Source organism: Myxine glutinosa, chromosome 8, assembly GCF_964187855.1.
Source record: "Myxine glutinosa chromosome 8, kmMyxGlut1.1, whole genome shotgun sequence".
Lineage (NCBI taxonomy): Eukaryota > Metazoa > Chordata > Myxini > Myxiniformes > Myxinidae > Myxine > Myxine glutinosa.
This window is the reverse complement of record NC_136268.1, coordinates 89,471,949-89,492,825: the sequence shown is the minus strand read 5'-3', so window position 1 is coordinate 89,492,825 and position 20,877 is coordinate 89,471,949. Positions and strand designations below refer to the sequence as shown.

The following is a 20,877-nucleotide window of genomic DNA, read 5'->3' as shown; positions in this document are numbered from 1 at the left end:
GTGCATCATGGAGTTGGTGGGTAAGGAAAGAGAGCAAAGGGAGCTACAGCAGAGGAGAAGCAGTCAAAAACAGAGGTGCACCAACAGTAGGGTGGGCTTCAAAAAAGCAAAATGCAGATTTTCTCCGGGACATGGTCTACTTTTGTTCCTTTTTGTGTCAAAGGAAACCACACCAAATTTGAATGTAATCCAATAATATGTAGGGGTGCCACATCAGTGATGAATTTTCCCCCATGCAAAAATAGGAATTCCCATTTTTTGGGCTGTATATACACAAAATAAATACATAATTATATATATACATTAAATATAATATTAAAAATAAATATATCGTAAATATACATTAAATAATAAATATACATAAATACACATTATACATTATATATATACAATATATTATACATACAGTTTTGAGACTTCCTATGATCACTATCTGGGCAATTTTCATGCATGTTTTGTACAGGTTCCCAGGGTCAGGGGTACGCTTTTTTAGTGTGTAATATGTAGGCCTAACTTATTGACTGTGGCTCTTTTGTAGAGAGTGACCCTGTGGAGTAAGAATTAACAGGATTTTACCCACATTCTTGCTTATTTTGCAGATATGGCATGTGCTAGTACCAGTGTTTCATTGAAAATTCGGGCTCAGGATAATGTGTATCTCATTGGGTCCACTTCTGGAGATGCCATCAAATGTGCCAAGCTCCCGACTGTGCATCAATCTCTTGTCCTGTTTTTCCATCACCTGAAGAAGGAGAATCGCACTGCCCGGGAGAGTGCAACCCTCACCATTGAAGAGGTTGTGAAGTTCTGGGAAAAAGCTCACCTACCTACAACGACGAAGCAGCACTGCATCCATCGTTTGGAGAGGCTATATGAAGAATGGAGGAGCCTCCAAAAAGGTGCAAAGCGGGGTGGTGCGACCCAAGAGAAAAAGGAAGCATCCTTCAAGGCCTCCTTGGAGAAGACGTTTGATCTTAGGCATGCAGATTCGGAGGCCATAATCACCAACCTGAAGGACAGGAAGTTTCTTCACGATCAATTCTCAGAGAGGAAGGCTTCAATGGGATCTGTAGACACTGTGTTGGAAACAAAAACGTTCTTGTGTGTTTGAAAGATCAGCAGCCACGAGATGATTATCGTGAACTCCTAGAACTGACTGTCATCTACATGGGAGGAATCCCACCTCGTGGAATCCGGATCATGGCTCCAGGAGCAATGCACAGAGCCAGATGGATGGCAAAAGCACTATATTCACTACAGGTGTTCATGTTTTGGTCAGAGTTCCACTTGACACTTCGAGAGGCGAGAGAACTCCGAGCCTTCAACATTTTTGTCTGCCTTGTGTATGTACAGGCTTGGTTTCGGGCTCCACAAGCTATTGAGGCTCCCCTGAATGACATTAACCTCTTCAAGAAGTTGGAAAAGTTTGAACAAATCAATCAGAAGATGGCTCAGGCAGCCTTGAAGGCACTTGGCCGCCACACGTGGTACATGAGCCCAGTACTAGTGGCATTTGCATTCTTTGACACCAGAATTGACAAAGAAAGCAAGATCAATATGATTGAAGCATTGAAAAATGACGGTGAAAACCCCACTCCAAAGAGACCAGCTATCAAACGAGGAACCGCCCTGTCAATCGCTGGCCTCATAACAAAACACACCGGGCATTTCTTCAGCATCCTAGGGACCCCAACTGATTGGATGGATAAGGATCCTGGTTCATGGGAGCAAGAAACCAGCTTTCAGGAAGCAAAGAAAGCCGCCAGTGGCTTAGTCGTGGTGAACGACAGGGCAGAAAGGGGTGTCGCATTGATACAAGACTACAATAAGCTCCTTACAAAGGATGAAGAGCAAAAGCAAGCTCTGCTCCAAGTTGTTGCTGCTCACAGGAAGATGTACCCCGATGCCAAGAAGGCAACAGTGGTGAAACAGGCCCAGAAATAGGTGTTACATTTCTCATTATATTTGGGTTTTTTAATATTATGTGATATGGTGTCTCTTCATTTTATGAACTGAACATTTGGATTGTTATCATTGAATTTGAGTTTTCATAGCAATATAGTGCTATTTGTGCAGCTATTGTAGCTTGTGTTTGCTAGAATACAAAGAAAGTGAGTGGAGGGTGGATTTTCATAAAACAAACTTCTGGTTTTGCTTTCGATCCATATATAGAAAATTTTTGTAGACACCTTTAGTTTGAAGGCTGACGTGGCACCCCTACATAAAATCAGATTGCTTTCATATTTGGTGTCTTTTCATTTTGGAACAAAAGGAACAACATAAAGCCATGTCCCAGTAAATATTTAAAAAAAATTATTTTGAGCACCACCCTAACCAACAGGGGAAACAAATATACACACGGTGACAACACACAATGTCCTCAGTTACATCACTACCGGTTATCCAAGAGGTCTACCCACTTAGTCATCAGACATGAGCTATATAAGCTGGGCCTTACCTTATATAAAGGCAAACCCATCGTGTCGATGAAGTTCACTTGATGAGCAGGAATTCTGTGCTTCTTCTCACGATTCAGTATGTCCTGATGTATGACAAATATGAATGATTAATTAGTCATTATCATTGTGCGGATTGATAGAATGTTGTTCCCGATCGTAAGAGCGAAATGTCACAATGGACAGTGTCTCCTGCTGAGATTAAAATCGGCCTGCATTACGATAAAACACGAACCAAAACCAACATAATGGGGGAAAAATCTGAACTAGTTGCACCAAACTACAGTATCATTGCCTTGTTGGAAATCTTCAATGTATGTTTTTTTGTAAACTTTTACATTAAGTACAGTAAAACTATCGGTAAGCCAAGCTCTTTTCTGATGCCGCATTTATTACCCTGCACTCGCAAAGCGGAGTTAAGCATTCAGTTACGTACGTGTGCCATACGTGTGCCGTACGTGTGACATGTGCCGTACGTGTCTGCATTTTAAAAATTCATTTTCTCGGCAACCGTTGGTCCGATTGACATGAAATTTTCACCATAGGAGCCCCTCCTCCTGTAGAATATTTTAGTGATTATTATGCCGTCATAGGCCACGTGGTACAGGCGCTATCTTGGAAAAACCTCGCACCTCTATATCTCTGAAACCACTCCATGGAAAAAATTGAAACATGGCTTATTGTAAAGAACTCCATATGGGGAATAGGTGATGCTAACGATGAGGTCATTAGTGCCATAATTATGACGTGATAATTCGACAAGGACAACGCTTAATCTGATCAGTTTGAAATGTATTGAGCGTGATCTATGCAACAATTATATTAGAGAATATAGATTTATAATGTCATTGCTCACGTGGTTTGGCAGCCATATTGGATCAAAGAAGAAAAAATGTTCAAAAACAGGAGTTGGCTCACAACAAGTTGACTGCGCAGGGTAAGTATTCTATGAATACCATCTAGTTTTTAATGCAAAAAGTTGCATTGTATTTTTATAGTCCATTAAGTTTTTTGACTTAAAGACAATCTTTTATTTCTGACAATCAAGTCTGATATCATTTTCTCAAATATTAACAGCAGGGTGGTTATTTCCATCTCCCTCGGTGTGGTAGCAAATGATACACACGAAAAACGGTTGCATTTAAAATTGTCAGTTCAATTCATTCCGAACAATATAATCATTCGAAAAATATGTTTTCATCCCCTTTCAAAATCTATTGTTATCCTCCATATCGAACATAACGCATTGTTGCATTCTGATGTGCCATAAAAAAGGATATAATCCATACGTGTCCTTTTAATTTAAAGGACCCGAGGTCTTTTAAAATGGAATATACCATTACGTGGATTTCCCTCCCAGCACTGTCTTGAGGGGAAGATCGGAATGAACGGGAAGGCAGTTTGCATGAGTTGCAGTTGAAGGTGAGCGATTTCAGTTGATTTTTTAACAACATCATTCGATCAGTTCTATTACACATTCTCTCGTGAAGTTGACCTTTCTCAATGGTCCCCTCGGGAGCATCAAAACTGCTTCGCAGAGGCAGTTCAGAAGCGTAAGCCAGATAATATTGTCATTCCTGTGAAAAATAGTCTTCTAATGTACAAGAAATCCCCGACAGTTAGTTTAAATAAATTTTTCAAAATAATGATCATTTTTTGTTTGTTTGTTTTTTGTGCTGCAAAATGTGCCGTATGTATTTGTTTACCACCCCTTTTATACCAAAACAAACAGGATTAACGACCATAGTCTTCACTAACTGTCCCAGTCTATGGAATATTTTCTTGGATGTTTACTCATGTGGGAATGGGATTAATTGGATAGCTCAGATAGGACTATAAACTGTTCCATTGAGCTTCATGGGCAGAGTGTTGCATCAATGAGTATGCTGTCAGTCACAGGATATGTAAAGCTAGGGTACTGTCTGTCAGCATTTGCTGATGGGTTTTTTTTTTATCCCACTGTGCATTTCACATGAGTAGCCATTATGTGCCAGAACCTTGGAAAAACTCCACATTCTCTCCCGTACCTGGCTAGAGAGGAGAGGGGCACTGCCGGGTCTATTTGACCATATAAGATCAGATAACTCCTGAGTGGGAGGGAGATGAAAGAGCTTTGTGGCTTGGTGGAGGGAGATGAAAGAGCTTTGTGGCTTGGTTAAGGTGGTAAGGGAATCGTTTTCCGACAAGGAAATCATTTTCATTTCTTTTTCAGGCCTATTTCACAAACGTGATACACCAATATGTCTGGGATTTCTTTTCTTTCTTTCTTTATGCCCATTTAAAATGTGTTTTTATTCCTCGATTTATAGCATGAGAATAAAACACCATTGTCTCTTCTTGTTCAAAGTATTATTAAATTTTGAAGTATATGAGCTTCTTCTGCAGAGCATCACTTCATTATGCAGATTTCATTATGCAGTCTGCCTGGGCCTAACATTCTCATTGGTAGTTTCTCACCATAAGGCAATTCTGAAGAAAGGTTGAGCAATTAACTCATCGACAATATTGTGCATGCATATGTTGATGTTTCAGATCTTTTTCATCATCCACAAAGAAAATGTTAAGCTTATCAAGAAGACCATGTTTGAAGTATTACAAAAGCTTGACTGAATATTGAGAAGTGGAAATTAAACACATCTATGTGTCTGGATTTGTTGGGAAATCACATAACAGACCTGTAGGTGATATGATAACTTTTCCCCTTTCCAATCTCCAGGATTTGAAAGAAGTGCAGATAGTATGACGATGATTATTATCACATGGTCATTGGATAACACCATCGATATTGGTCTTTTGTGAGCCACCAATATAAAAAGAGTGAGTATCGCACCGGATATATATATATATATTGCAAGGAATTTACTTGCTGTTTATTAAATTGTTAGATGAGTTCATGAAAGTTAGATGAGCACTTTCACACACTTACATACACATACATACACTCCCATCCGGAGTCTGCCCAGCAGGCACGTAAGACATCGGCCATAATAAAGCTTGCAGTGTTAGTGTGAGAAATCTCTGAGGATATCCCGGAGATTCAATAGCCCAGTGGGCTGTCACCGCGTAAGTGATGAGTTCCTGGGTTTGAGTCCCGGGTTGAGTCAGAATTTTTTCACACTAGCTCCATGCAGGAATTTACTTCCTGTTTCTTAAATTGTTAGATGAGTTCATCTTCAATGCACTTTCACACTTACATACACATACATACACTCACATCTGGGGTCTGCCTAGCAGGCATGTAAGACATCGGCTTTTATAAAGCTTGCAGTGTTAGTGTGAGAAATCTCTGAGGATATCCCGGAGATTCAATAGCTCAGTGGGCTGTCACCGCGTAAGTGATGAGTTCCTGGGTTTGAGTCCTGGGTTGAGTCAGAATTTTTTCACACTAGCCCCATGCAGGAATTTACTTCCTGTTTATTAAATTGTTAGATGAGTTCATCTTCAATAACCAGGTCGTTTACGAGTCATTTGGCGCATGGCGCCCCACAGTCGTGCTGTGCAAGCGGTAAGCTCGGAGAGGGTTGCACTGCACGATTGGGTCGGTCGACCCTCAAAACTGATGCCGTGTGAAGGACCGCGCCGGATGACGCCGGAGGAGGGGGCCACCGGCTCGAAAGAGGTACGCTGTCCCAGCCGAAGACCAACGCGCAACAGTATCGCCGTGCCCAAGGAGGGATTCTGACGTAGAGGCGTTCAGCCATATTCCTTCAGAGGGTGGCTTCGTGCGCCAAGTAAATAATTGGCCCCAAGTTCAACGTCGACGTGGCCCCAAGAAGCAGAAGTTCTTCCGTTGAACTTGGGGCCGACTCAGAAGAAGACCTTTGTTGGTCGAAAGCTTGTCGAATTAAAGATCGAAGTCCTGAAGCTACGTCCGCGTCTTATTTAATCTCCTGATTATTTATTCAATGCAAATGAGACGCCCTGCTCGTACTGTGGAGTTTCTACTATTTCTCACAGTTATATATATATATATATATACAGACTTGGCATTTAATATGGATTATTTTTTTTTCTTGACTTGGGTTTACTTTCTTAACTCAGTATATCAATCTGGTGAGTTTGTTTTACACTTTGGTGATTTATTTGTTAAAAGAACCATGTCACTGATTGTCTGACGCAGCAAGAAGTCAACAACAGGATTATATCACAGGTGGCGTGGCAAAATGTACGGACAGGTGCATTTGATGATTGGCTTCACAGTCGGGTATACAAGGGTTGTTGCGTTCTGTATTAGTGGAAAACAACTGCTGCACATCTCCAAAAGTTATTGCCGCTTCCTCTGGAGATGGTCCGTCAACTCGACAATGCTGTTTGTCATGGAGTGGTGGCTTTACGAAATTACGGCATGAAACAGCGTGATATTGCTCGGCAGTATGGCATCACTCAAGGTCAGGTGTCAAAGATCCTGAAACGAAATGCTCAGAGGGGTGTCCCTACTCCAATACCGAGGCCAGGACGTCCCCGCAGAACCACAAGGAGGGATGATCGCCAGCTGCACCGGTTAGTCCGCAATGGCCGTACCAAGTCAGCTAATCGGTTTAGGGCTGAGTGGCAGCAACTGACAAATGTGCCTGTATCCAGAAGACTAGTCAACCAACGACTGGTTCAGGCAGGCTATCGTGCCAGGCGTCCCCTGAGAAAGCCACACCTGACCAGACAACACCGCCAGCGCTGATTGCAGTGGGCCAGAGAGCACCGTCAATGGCATCCAGGACACTGGAATCACGTGATCTTCAGTGACGAGTCTAGATTTCTGGTCTATCGTCAACATGGCCGTTTCCGAGTGCGCAGACAAGTGCATGAAGCCTACAACAAAGATTGTATAGTGCCAAGAGTCCAAGCTGGAGGTGGTGGGGTGACCGTTTGGGCTGCTTTTCATGCAGGGGGCAAAACTGACCTGGTTGTTCTGAATGGAAACCTGAACCAGTTCAAGTACAGGGCCATTCTGGAAGAAACATTGCTTCCATTTGCTCGTGCAGCCTGTCGAGGAAACTTTGTCTTCCAAGATGACAATGCACGGCCTCATCGTGCTCGCATGATCCAACACTTTCTTGCTGACCATGGTGCAGAGCATATGGAGTGGCCTGCCATGTCCCTGGATATGAATCCGATAGAGAACTTGTGGGCAGAATTAACGCGTCAAATCGACCACTTGGACCAGCAGCCGACCTCTGTGCGTGAATTGCAGCAGGCTATTGTCACTGCATGGCAAGCGATTCCTGTCCAAACCTTGGCAAATCTCATGAACAGCATGCCTCAACGTGTACGTGCTCTCCTGAATGCTCGTGGGGGTTACACGAAGTACTGAACTGTAATTTTACTGTCCATAATCCCAGTCGTAATTTAACTTTTGTTTTTGTTAAAAAAAAAATTGGCTAATGTGCAAAATAAAGACATACTTCTGGAAAACGTACAGAACTTTAACACAGTACTGTCCATGAATTGAGTTCGATATCAGTTTACATCACTTTCAAGGATCAATTTATTTGTTTCGAAATATCAAATGTGGTTTTTGTTTCTTTTAAAGGTCACATTAACAAAATCTAGAATAATTTCAACATAATTCCAATGAACTTTTGGTTCTAAGACATCTTAAAAAGTAAGTTCACCCCCACAAAAAAAATATTCCATATTAAATGCCAAGTCTGTATATATATATATATATATATATATATATATATATACACACACACATATTACGGTTGTGGGGGATAGGCAATGAAATACCTTAGTCCAGGTAGATTGTATAGCATAGTGTGCTCCGTTCTCGTGCAAGCCACCCTCATGTACTTAAGTCAGCTCCGTGTGTCCGGCAAGGTTGTATATTTGTCTCCATGCGAGGGGTGGAGCTATGCTAATTAGTTAGGGTATAAGGGTAAATTCCCTGTATGTAAATTGCCTCTGTGGTTTTCCCTTTGTTCCTTTATAACACTTGCAACACCAGCCGTGCACTCTGCGCCTATACTAAATAAACACTAAAAAAGTGACCGGAACCAGGACATTCGAACACTACCACTGATGCCATCAGTAGAGTCATCACAAGGGCCGTGAGGCCTCGCCCCAAGAGGGGATGATTGGTCATAGCCGTGGAGCAATGCGGTGAGACTCTTTGATTGGAGCAAACGCGGACATCATCAGAGTACGTTCGAGACCGAGGAGTAAAAAGGACATGTCCTGGCATTTTCTCTCTCTTGGCTCTGGGCTTTCATAGCGTGCAGTCGCACGTCTCTCTTGGGTCGGACATTCGTAGCGAGCAGTCACATTTTCTCTCTCCTGGTTCAAACATTCATCGCGTGCAGTTGCAGTTTGTGTCGCTCTTGGTTCGTGGCTGGCATCGCGAGTGGTCACGATTTGTCTCTCTCTTGGCGGTGGCATTTTCTCCCTCGCTCTGTTTATGGCTGCGTGGAGGGGTGGACGCATCCTTTCCTCCGATCCCGGTGGTGCTGGCTTCGTGACGGCTATGTGCCCTTGCAGGGAAAATGGCCTTAAAATGCCTGCTGTTGTTGTTGTATGTATATATATATATATATATATATATATATATATATATATATATATATATATATATATATATATATATTGTTACAGACACGACTTTGATGTTAAGGTGGGCCGAGCGGAATGGCCGTCGTGTCCGCACAAATTACCCGATTGTACTCGAACGTTGACGGAGCCGCGCCACGCTGGCTCAATAAGGAAAAAGAAGACACCCGGCTGGGTTATAATGACAGACACCAATGTTTCGATTCTCAATTATATTCGTAAGGAAAGGTTAGATTACAGGGGCTAGAGGTATATCACAGAAAAGATGGGCACTTAGACACAGGCTTATCTTAAACCCCGGACAGACGACAGGTAAACGGGACAAGGCTGACTCACACGGGGGTTGATGGCAGGAAAGGCAGATAGCGATGGCTCAAGGTGCACTCTTGGCTCAAAGCAGGGTACAGTCCGGTCCAAAGATGCGGGGAGGTCACAGCGCTCGGAGGTAACGTTCTTTCCCAGGCGGGTTCGCTTCCTCTTAGCGATCGCAGGCAACGTTCTTTCTCAGGCGGGGCGCCTCTGACTCAGCGCGCGCAGGTACTTCTTTCTCCAGCTGGGGGCGCATCTGACGTCACGTCCGCTAAGTCGCCACGTATATCCGGCGGGGAGTGACACGCCCTCGGCTCGCTAGCGCCGCCCCAGATGGAATCGGTCCGCCCTTCTGATTGGGTGCGGGGGGTTACCAGGCTCCGCCCTTGAGGAGGAGCTGACAGCCAGCCCCTCCGTGGTAACCCCGTGGAGCGCGTGGTCAATGGCGCTAATCGAGCCGGTGTGAGGACGCATCCTCCCCCGCGCCGCCGCCATCTCCTCTGTTGTTGTTGTAATTGTTGGGGAAGAAGATGGAAGGAGGTATGGAAGATGGAAGGAGGTATGGGAAAGGTCCTAAACTCACTACTGATGCCATATAATCACATTCTGGTGCAACGAAGAGTCATAATTAATGGAAACGAGGCCTTAACTGACATAGATTAAGAATAACTAGCAAGATGTCCGAAAGTTGTCTACGTGTGGTGCGGTGGACCTGGGCACGACATTTAATGGGGGAATAAGGGGAAGGTCGGCTCTACTGAGTGTTATTTACATGCAATGGGACTAGGGAATGGGGGATTGGGGAAAGTTGGGGAGTATTGGAGAAATAGGGGAATATTTACAAGCGGATATGGAGGCCAAATTCCATATTCGCAACATTGCACCCTTCTCTACCCTCGGGGCGTCCCGACCCGATAAATTTTTACCTAGTTTAGTGTGGCACTCAGATGTAGTCCCTCTACTATTAACTCTACCCTGAGTGCGACAGTTTTACAGATGTTCACAAATGAGTAAATATGTCCCCCTGCGACGTTGCACCCTTCTCCTCACAGAAACACACCCACAGGATAACCGAATCCGGAAAGAATTCGCAAACTAAACATGCAGCCGGTAGGGAGCATTATTTACACGACTACGCTGCTATTTACACTACGATCCAGGACCTGTTTTTGGAGGAACACATGCAGATGTTATGCATAGAGAGAGCGCGCTTGCCAGCATCGATACACCAACCCACGAGTGCTCTGTGGCCGACGGCCTTTAATAACGTGCAGAGCACCCTTTCCCAGCATCAAAAGCACCACCCCACCACACAGTCAGCACCATCCGGTGCAGTCACCATTGTTCATTGGAATAAAAATAAATTCGACAACCCCTAACCCTGCAGGTGTCTCTTGCTCTTCTTGTGGTGCACTTGGTGTTAACTAAAAGTGGTTCACCTGTATGGCATAGGTGCCACGTTGACCCATAGGTCCATCCCCGGGTGGTGCTTGGCCGCAAACGAACTGCGGTCCATTGTGGGTGGCCACAAACATTGCGGTCCATATGGTGTATCGATCCCGGCAGCAAACAGCGAAAGTGCAGGCCCACAACTGCGCAGCCAGCACCTCTCTCTCCTCTCTCTCTACCCCAAAGCCAGATCCTCGGAGGTGGGAGACAAAAGAAGCAGACAAGTGAGTAAGGTGGTAAGGGCGCAAAAGTGCACGCAATGTAAGGTGATGCACACTGGGGGCACATGGGAACCAGGTGAGACAGGTACGTTCCTATCGTACGCCCCCCCCCCCCACCAGGTAACCTACATGGCCCCTCCCTTACCCCTTACTGTATCCACAAAACACAACACTACCCATAAACATCTACTTTACAAATCAACAAACATCCCTACTGTCTTCCCCGTTCCTCCCATAAACCAAATTCGTCTTCTCTCCCTCCTAACCAATCAAATTTGCCATTTTCAACTCTCATCAAAATTTGCCATCTCCAACTGCACATCAAAATTTGCCATTACCAATTCATCATCAGTCCCTCCTAGGGAGGGAGAGATGGAATCACCCCAATGTCTCATCCACGTCGTGATGCGTCTCACAAATCCACAGCAATCTCATTTCCTGCAACAAAACAAAGAAAACACAGGTGTGGAGTCATCATCATCACAGGTAAGTGGCTGCGTATGGTGCGACAGGTTCTTCAATCCTAACTATTTCCTAAATGACTTTAACAACTTTACACTACCCGGGGTCTTTCTCCGGCCAAACCATTGGCCCTCTTACACTATGGGTTCTAAAAACCAATTCCCATTGGCCAAACTGTGGTGCTCTTCAATTTGGGGTCTCACTCCCCCGATTCATCTCCCGGTGCCCTCGCACAATTTCTGGGCTGCGGCGTGTACCTCTCCCAGTGGGTCTACCCACCTGCACACCTCCACCACTGCAGTTGCCTCCGAGCTTACCTGCTCCTTTCCCTAACCTAACTACCTGGGGAAGGCCCTCTGGCACTCTCCCCACTCGGTGCCCTCTCTGGCACTGGGCTACCCGGGTCCATCCTCCGGATCCTCGGGCCCCATCCACAACTACCGGCTCCCAGAGCCCACCTGCGGCCTCACCTGGCCGACATCCTCACAGTGGTGGAGTGCCCAACCAACTACACGCACTAACAGGCTACACGCACAGCCATTTCCACAACACTAATGCACCCATTCACAACACCATTCTGCAACCGCACCACAAATGCCAATATCCAACCACAATTTACCTATACCCTCTACCTAACACTTACACTACCCGCCCCGGGTATTCGTGAAAGGGGTCCACTCTTCCCCCATCCACTCCTTCGCACCATGCACACCACTCCGTACCACTTACTCCAACTCTCTCCACACACCTGTACTTGCACACCTGTGCTCTCACACCTGGTGCCACCTGCACCCTTCTCTCCCCAAGCGCATTCGCGCTGATCCACACACTCACTACTCACACACTGCTCCACACACCTGTCCAGTTGCACACCTGTGCAATCACACCTGTTCAATTCTCACACACACACGGCATCATCTCAGCTAACTACTCCCTTCTGAAACTTGCGCTTCCCAGTCGTCCCTTTAAACTATTGCGCTCCCACGTCATTATCATCCACACTAATCTACCTGCGTCCCCACTACAGGTATCAGTCACTTACTAAACTTAACGTCACCTAATGTCATCTTCGCTAGATCCCTACACACACTATAACCTAACCCACCCGGGCTAGTTTTCACTGCCATACACCCCATACTCTAGTGCTCCTTTGCCCCCATATGGGAAGGATGGTGGTTTTGCCATCCCACCACATCGGGGGTCTCTCACTACCAATTTTGCACATCAAATTTCAACAAATCAAAAATTTGCCAATCATCTGCCAATCACTGTACCATTACCAATCATCACTCTGCCAATCCTTTGCCAATCATCAAATTTTGTTTTTCTCTAATTTTGGGTCCAAAACACTAACCTCATCACCCAGTCGACTCACTAATACCTCTCGGTGCGCCAATCCCTGTCCAAAGCCCGGCTTCGTAAAGCCAAGCAATGGATGCTGGTTGTTTTGTGCCAGCGGCTGGATGCGTCCGGCACTCGGTGCAGGGACGGGGGCTTACCCGTGCCGAGATCCCACGCACCATCTCGGCACGGAGCCATCCCATGGCTCGATCTCGGCCTGCCGGAATGCCTCACCAAAAAGTGGTCGCCATGACGACCCTTTCTATCGGGCTGCCCGCTCCGCCTAGTGGAGCACGGATGCGGCCGTTCAAAGCGAGGCCCAGCACGCACCGAGGGCCCGATTCGGCTATAAGTCGTTCTAAACTCTACCCCGTCTAACGTCGATGCTTCACCTGGACGCTTACACCCCGCAGCCCGTTCCTTGCTCACACATCCAGCCGTCTCCATGCTCCTCGTCGTACCTTTCCTTACACACCCAGGTACTCTCATTCCACTCACAGACTTGGTCACACACCTGACCACCGAACACTTTGGCACACATTCGTTGCTCGCACACCTCACCAATACACCGCTTCGCGCCCCCTCCTCGGTCACCTCCTCTGTGACAATCACAGGTGTGCCCTCATTCGCACACCCAACCACGTGCCTCACCACCAACTCCAGCGTGCATTCCCACTCACGCTCTACCATTCCAGGTGTGCATCCTTCCATCCCAGGTGTACATCCTCGCTCACCTGTCACAACCAACTCACTCTCCTTGTCACTCTCAATACTCTCACCACCATTCTTGACAGCGCACTCACCCTTACCCTTGACAGCGCACTCTTTCCTCATGCACCTGTCCGTCACACACCTTTCTCTCGCACACTCCCCCGTTACACCCTCTGTAACACTCACCACAGGTGGACACTCTTCCTTACTTCTGACAGCGCACTCTTTCCTCATGCACCTGTCCGTCACACACCTTTCTCGCGCACACCTTTCTCGCGCACACTCTTGCGCACACTCTCCCGTCACACCCTCTGTAACACTCACCACAGGTGTGCATTCTTCCTTGCCTTTGACAGCGCACTCTTTCCCCATGCACCTGTCCGTCACACACCTTCCTCGCGCACACTCTCCCGTCACACCCTCTGTAACACTCACCACACCGCGCTTCCATGTACCCCCTCGCACACGCGCTTCGACCGGCTCACTCCTGCCAGCACCCTCACTCCTTGGCACGCACTTTTTCCTCACACACCCCAGAGTCGGACTTTCTCGCACACCTCCTTTTTCGCACACCAGACCTGTCGCACACTTCACCCACGGCCTCTCACGAACACCCGGGTCTATCTCGACCCCCAAGCTTATTAAATCCCCTGGCGCATCATACGCACGACCATATTGGTCACCACTTACACCGGGTCCTCTTCCTCTTCGCTTCTCCTCCATCACCTGCGAATCCCTCATCCGGTTAATGAGCACATCATCACGATCCAAACACAGACTTTGGACCAATTCTTTTATCTCCTCTTTTATTTCTTTCTTATCCCCTCTCCGTCGCTTCTTAATTTCGCTCATCCCTTCTTCCACTTCTTCTAGTTTCTGCTTCACCTCTTTCATTCCCCGGTACGTCTCCTCAAGCTCATCCTCTAAGGCTACCTTGACCGTTTCCAGGTGCGTCCTCACCTGCCGGTCCTTCGTCTCCATTACCTCTACCACCTCGTCCAACCTCGTTGTCAGTCCCTCACGTACCATCTGACATTCCCTCTTTGTCGCTATCAAGTCGTTTTTTATGTCGTTTTGTGTCGCTTTTAAACCTCCTAATACCGCAGTGTTCCTTTGAACCTGCTCCACTAACTCCGTTTGTCCCACCGTCAGCTGCTCCACCTCCTGCGTCAGGTCCTCTATGCCCCCTTGTAACTTTACAGTCCCCTTTCTCACCTCCTTCTCCATGTGCTCCTTACAGTGCCTCACCTCCTCGCGCACTCCTCCGACCGCCTCACTCACTCCTCTCCTGATCTCCTCTCCCATCACTTGCATCTCCTGCCCAGATGCCACCCTCATCTGCTCCATTTCCTCCCTGTGAGCATCCAGTTTGGTTTCTACCCCCATTCTGACCCCCTCTATCTGCTGCCCCATTTGGTTAACTTCCCTTTCCGCTTGGTCCCTCATGTCCCTCAATTTGCCTTCCATGGTGTTTTCTAACCCCTCTAACCCTTTTTGCATCCCTTCCATTTGATTCTCTTGAGCGGCCATTCTGTTTTCTACCCCCGTTAACCCCTCCTGTATTTCCCCTAATCTATCGTCTAATTTCCCAAATTTCATGTCTAATCCCTTAAAATTATTGTCTAACCCCTCACTGGTACCCCTCGCTTCGTCCCTCATTACCCCCATTTGGTTTCCCATTACCCCCAATTGCTTACTCTGAGCATCCATCCGGTTCCCCATTACCCCCATTTGGTTTCCCAAGTCATTCCTCAGGTCTTCACTTGTCTGGACCATGAGCGCCTTTATTTGTATAAAAAACAAGTTCCAATCCACCGGGGGCGCTGCCACGGTCGCCGGCGCGGTGACCAGCGAGGCGCCATTTTGCGTGCTTGCTACCCTCGCTGTTTCGCTCTCCTCACGTGTCTCAATTTGGTCCTGGACCGACCCTGCTTCACTCTCCCCTACCGGACCCCAGCCGTCTTGATCCGCCATAGCGCGACTTGCAAAATTCGAGTTTCGTAAAACAAATCCAAATTTATTTTTTTTTCGTTATAATTTCGGCGAGCGCAGTAACCGCGGGACCGCGCTCCGAATCGATTCGGTCGAGCGCCGTACGCGCTCCGGCTCGATTTTCCCTCCCAAAATTTGGGCCTAACTAATTTAGTCCCGGGTCCGAATCTCACTCCTCGACACCAATTGTTACAGACACGACTTTGATGTTAAGGTGGGCCGAGCGGAATGGCCGTCGTGTCCGCACAAATTACCCGATTGTACTCGAACGTTGACGGAGCCGCGCCACGCTGGCTCAATAAGGAAAAAGAAGACACCCGGCTGGGTTATAATGACAGACACCAATGTTTCGATTCTCAATTATATTCGTAAGGAAAGGTTAGATTACAGGGGCTAGAGGTATATCACAGAAAAGATGGGCACTTAGACACAGGCTTATCTTAAACCCCGGACAGACGACAGGTAAACGGGACAAGGCTGACTCACACGGGGGTTGATGGCAGGAAAGGCAGATAGCGATGGCTCAAGGTGCACTCTTGGCTCAAAGCAGGGTACAGTCCGGTCCAAAGATGCGGGGAGGTCACAGCGCTCGGAGGTAACGTTCTTTCCCAGGCGGGTTCGCTTCCTCTCAGCGATCGCAGGCAACGTTCTTTCTCAGGCGGGGCGCCTCTGACTCAGCGCGCGCAGGTACTTCTTTCTCCAGCTGGGGGCGCATCTGACGTCACGTCCGCTAAGTCGCCACGTATATCCGGCGGGGAGTGACACGCCCTCGGCTCGCTAGCGCCGCCCCAGATGGAATCGGTCCGCCCTTCTGATTGGGTGCGGGGGGTTACCAGGCTCCGCCCTTGAGGAGGAGCTGACAGCCAGCCCCTCCGTGGTAACCCCGTGGAGCGCGTGGTCAATGGCGCTAATCGAGCCGGTGTGAGGACGCATCCTCCCCCGCGCCGCCGCCATCTCCTCTGTTGTTGTTGTAATTGTTGGGGAAGAAGATGGAAGGAGGTATGGAAGATGGAAGGAGGTATGGGAAAGGTCCTAAACTCACTACTGATGCCATATAATCACATTCTGGTGCAACGAAGAGTCATAATTAATGGAAACGAGGCCTTAACTGACATAGATTAAGAATAACTAGCAAGATGTCCGAAAGTTGTCTACGTGTGGTGCGGTGGACCTGGGCACGACATTTAATGGGGGAATAAGGGGAAGGTCGGCTCTACTGAGTGTTATTTACATGCAATGGGACTAGGGAATGGGGGATTGGGGAAAGTTGGGGAGTATTGGAGAAATAGGGGAATATTTACAAGCGGATCAAGGGGGGGTTTAATCCCCTTTCTATTTTGCACTGGCCGTCTCCGATCCTGAAGCTACCCCGCTCCCCTGTGGGGTGGGACTGGCCGCGGTGATTGGTCAAGGGATTCCCGTACAACTCCGCCAATCCCTCCACAAGGCAGGTGGGTAACTCCGCTCGAAACCATGGACAAGATGGTATTTGCCAAGCGGGTTAGCAGTCCGAAGTTCGAGCCATTAACAGAGAACTAAACCCAATCCTGAGCGTTGGCCGAATCGTGCCACGTATATCAATTGGTAAAAGACAAAGACGATCGGACGAGAATGAAGAAGACAAAGGTAGGAAGAACACGTATTTATTAATTACTATTTACACAACCAAAGAAAAGCAGGGAACGAAGGTAATTTACAGTGAAAGATAGGAGACACAGGGCAGCTTATACTTATACAGGCTTAACTTATACCCAGGACAGAACAAACGAGACAAACTCACTTACACGAATGGATAGTATGGCAGGGGTGGATGGCTGGAAGGGAGAGAAGAGTCCTTTCAGGATGGCAGGCTGGAGGCGAACGGCCGCCGACTCCTCCGCAATCTGGTTCACACGCAGCAGCGCGTCAGAGCTTCGCGCGCAGGGGGGCTGTTCCAAGCGGCGTCTCCCTCAGGCCTCGTACGTCCTCCACCTCATGCATTCTCTCTCCACTGCTTTGCCTGCACACCTCTTTCCACAGAAGGACTCCTCAGAACTCTCTCACTTCTCCACAGAACTCTCTCACTTCTCTACAGAACTCTCTCACGGGCTCCGTGCAACAGGTTATATAGCGCCACACCCTGGAACGTTCGCGAAACTGCTTTATCGTTCTCTCTCCGCCCTCTCAAGCCAAAGCCACTCATTCTTGGTTGGTTTATCGGGGCTGGCTGACTCCTCCTCTTGATGATGATGGGCGGGCCATGCCCTTCTTCTCCGAGTTAGAGCACATGGGCAATGGCGGCGAATGCAGTTGGTAATGGAGGTAATGCAGTTGGTAATGGAGGCAATGCAGTTGGTAATGGAGGCAATGCAGTTGGTAATGGAGGTTCTGGGGCCATCGAAAGGGGATCTATCTTATTTGATTTTGGTGCAACGTAAGATCGACTATTGGACACACAGCCTTATCTGAAACACAGACTAATGAAATTAATATAGAGAGGTTCTATGATTGGCTACGTGCTTGTACATCGACTAGCTAAGGTGCACTCATGTCAATTAACAGCCAATTAAGGGGGAAATGTACACGGGGGGTTATTAGGGATTTTAAAACTAAATTTGATAAAGTGAAGGTTCTAAAAACCGCAACACAGCACCCTCATTCCTCACGGCACATCTCGGGCTGACAAAACTTTAACTTAGTGTGACAAGCAGGTGTAATTCCCTCTACAATTAATCTGACCCTGAGTGTGACAGTTTTAAAACACAAATAAATATGTCCCGCTATTACGTTGCACCCTACCTAACAGATTCACGCCCACAGGATAACCGAATTGCGGAATTAATTTTCAAACTAAATATTTACAGTGGGGAGCATTATGTACAAGTGACATTATTTGATTATTTACAAAAACTGCAACCCAGGACCTGTCATTTTTCTTTTGGGAAACAAAAAGAAAATCCTGTGGGAGGGAGGAGACAGCATGCACTGCATCGACGCACCAGCACCAATAAACACCAAAGCACCCAAAAAACAGTCAGCACCATCCAGTGCACAGTCATCACAGTTCCATAAAAAAAAACAACTGGTGGTCTCGCTCTTCTGCTCCGCTCCCTCTGCTGGCCGATGTCGTTCTTGATGTTCTTTTTCTTCTTTCACCTTCTTTGCTTGCGGCCTATTTGGACATAATAAAACAAAAGCACAAACCGTGTCCATTAATTTTTATGGCCCACAGGGGCCAGCTATGGGTGGCCCACCTGTATGGCTTGGTGCCACCTCACCGAGGTCCGCAAGCAAGATCTTGGGCCATAGTGGCCGGTCCCAGCAGAGGGGCCATGCCACAAAACTTGTGGTCCATAAGTGGTGCTCGGCCACAGTACTGTGGTCCATAAGTGGTGCGTGGATGAAGGCAGCTGGTTGCGGGGATTCGGGCACACAATGGCGGACTCCCGCACGCTCCCCTCAGTACCCAGAGAGCACGGTCCATGAGTGGGGAAGGAAGACAAAGTGGCAGCATTAGCGAGGGGTAAGGTCACAAGGGTACACATCAATCAAGGTAATGCAGGGCGAGGTGCGCACGGAGAGCGAAGTGAGAAAGCTCGTTCCTAACATACACCACCCCCGCCCCCCCCCCCCCCTGCCACCTACTCCACCCTTGCCCTTACCCCATATTTACAAAATCTACACATTTACAAATTCGTCACTACTGTCATGTCTTCCCCATATCTCCCCTAATACCAAATTCGTACCAATCCCAATGTCTAACCAAATTTGCCATCACCAATTCATCATCAATCCTCATAAGGAGGGAGAGATGGAACAACCAGCACAATGTCACACCCACGTCATGATGCGTCTCACATCCCAAAACATCTGCACAAAAATAAAACAACAAAACATGGCACGGTGTGGAGTTCTGTTGTCACCTCAGGTGAGTGGATGCAGATGGTGCGAGGAGATTTCAATCCTAACTACTTCCTAAATGACTTTAACACACTTTACACTACCCGGGGTCTTTCCCTGCCAAACCATTGGCCATCTTACACTCTATGCGGTTTTAAGAACCAAACTCCCATTGACCAAACTGTGGTGCTCATCAATTTGGGGTCTCACTCCCCCGGTTCAACTCCCTGTGCCTTTGCACAATTTCTGGGCTGAGTCGTGTTAGGCTGACCTAACAGGTCTACTTACCTGTGCGCCTCCGCCACTGAAGTTGCCACCTGAGCTTACCTAGCTCTTCACCCTACCTATCTACCTGGGGAAGGCCCTCCCTGGCGCTTACCCCCTCGGTGCCCTCTCTGGCACTGGGCTACCCGGGTCCTTCCTCTGGATCCTCGGGCCCCATTGAACTCTACCGGCTCCCAGAGCCCACCTGCGGCCTCACCTGGCCGACATCCTAACAGTGGCGGAGCGCCCATTTAACTACACACACTAACAGGCCACACGCCCAGCCATTTCCACGTCACTAATGCACCCATCCAAACACCATTCTTCCACACACACCACAGATGCCAATATCCAACCACAATTTACCTATACCCTCTACCTAACTCTTAAACTACCCTCCCCGGGTATTCGTTATGGGGTCCATCCTCCCCATCCACTGCCTTCGCACCAACCACTCCACTCCACAGTTTCCACCATACTCACTCCACACCATCCATTCCACACTCCATGTATTCCATACCATTTATTCAACCATTCTCCATACACCTGTTCAGTCACTTGCACACCTGTGCTCACACACCTGGTGCTTCCTGCACCCTCCATCCTCCCAGGCTTCTTCATTCATTCAATACAATGCACAATCACCTCACACTTTTCACAATACGCTACTGAATACACTTTCAACACACACACGGCACCATTCACGAGCATTATCTCTCAACACAAAGATTCCCACACGCAATGCCTCATTCGATAACAACCACAAACACACTGCATCATCTGATCTACCTGATTTCCTTCTAACTTGGTGCTCCCCGTCTTCCCTTTAAACTAAGCACATACCACGTCATTAACAACCATGCTACCCTCTCTACGTCCCCGACTACCTGTACAATGTCGCTACTTACCTCTACCGTTACCTATTGTCATTTTTCTAGATCCCTATACAATTATCCAAACCCTCCCTCGGCGAGCTTACACTGCCAAACCCCATAACTAGTGCTCATGTGCCCGGGGGATGTGAGGGATGGTGGATTTACCATCCTTGCACATCGGGCATCTCCCACTATTAATTTTGCCCATCCAATTTTTTTTACCAATCAATGCCAATCATTCTTGCCCATCAAATTTGCCAATCATATTTGCCAATCATATTCCCTATTCCCAATTTCGAATCCAAAACACTATCATCTTCCCAGTCCATTAAACTTGAGCCTCGGTGCATCGTTACATCATTAAAACTCGGTTTC

The 20,877-nt window shown here is 47.5% G+C and overlaps 1 protein-coding gene across 4 annotated transcripts in view; it reads right to left on the bottom strand.

Annotated features, from left to right (window-relative positions):
• PDE5A (phosphodiesterase 5A) overlaps positions 1 to 20,877 on the bottom strand; it is a 209,258-nt gene that overhangs the window by 6,243 nt on the left and 182,138 nt on the right. For 2 of the 4 annotated variants that reach the window (XM_068102484.2, XM_068102488.2), the window contains exons 20-21: positions 18,718 to 18,921; positions 2,459 to 2,542 (exon numbers count right to left, since the gene is read on the bottom strand). In XM_068102484.2, the coding sequence (XP_067958585.2) occupies positions 2,459 to 2,542; positions 18,718 to 18,921 (288 nt within the window). The remainder of the gene's footprint in view (positions 1 to 2,458; positions 2,543 to 18,717; positions 18,922 to 20,877) is intronic. The other 2 variants (XM_078783484.1, XM_068102486.2) reach the window with 1 other exon arrangement.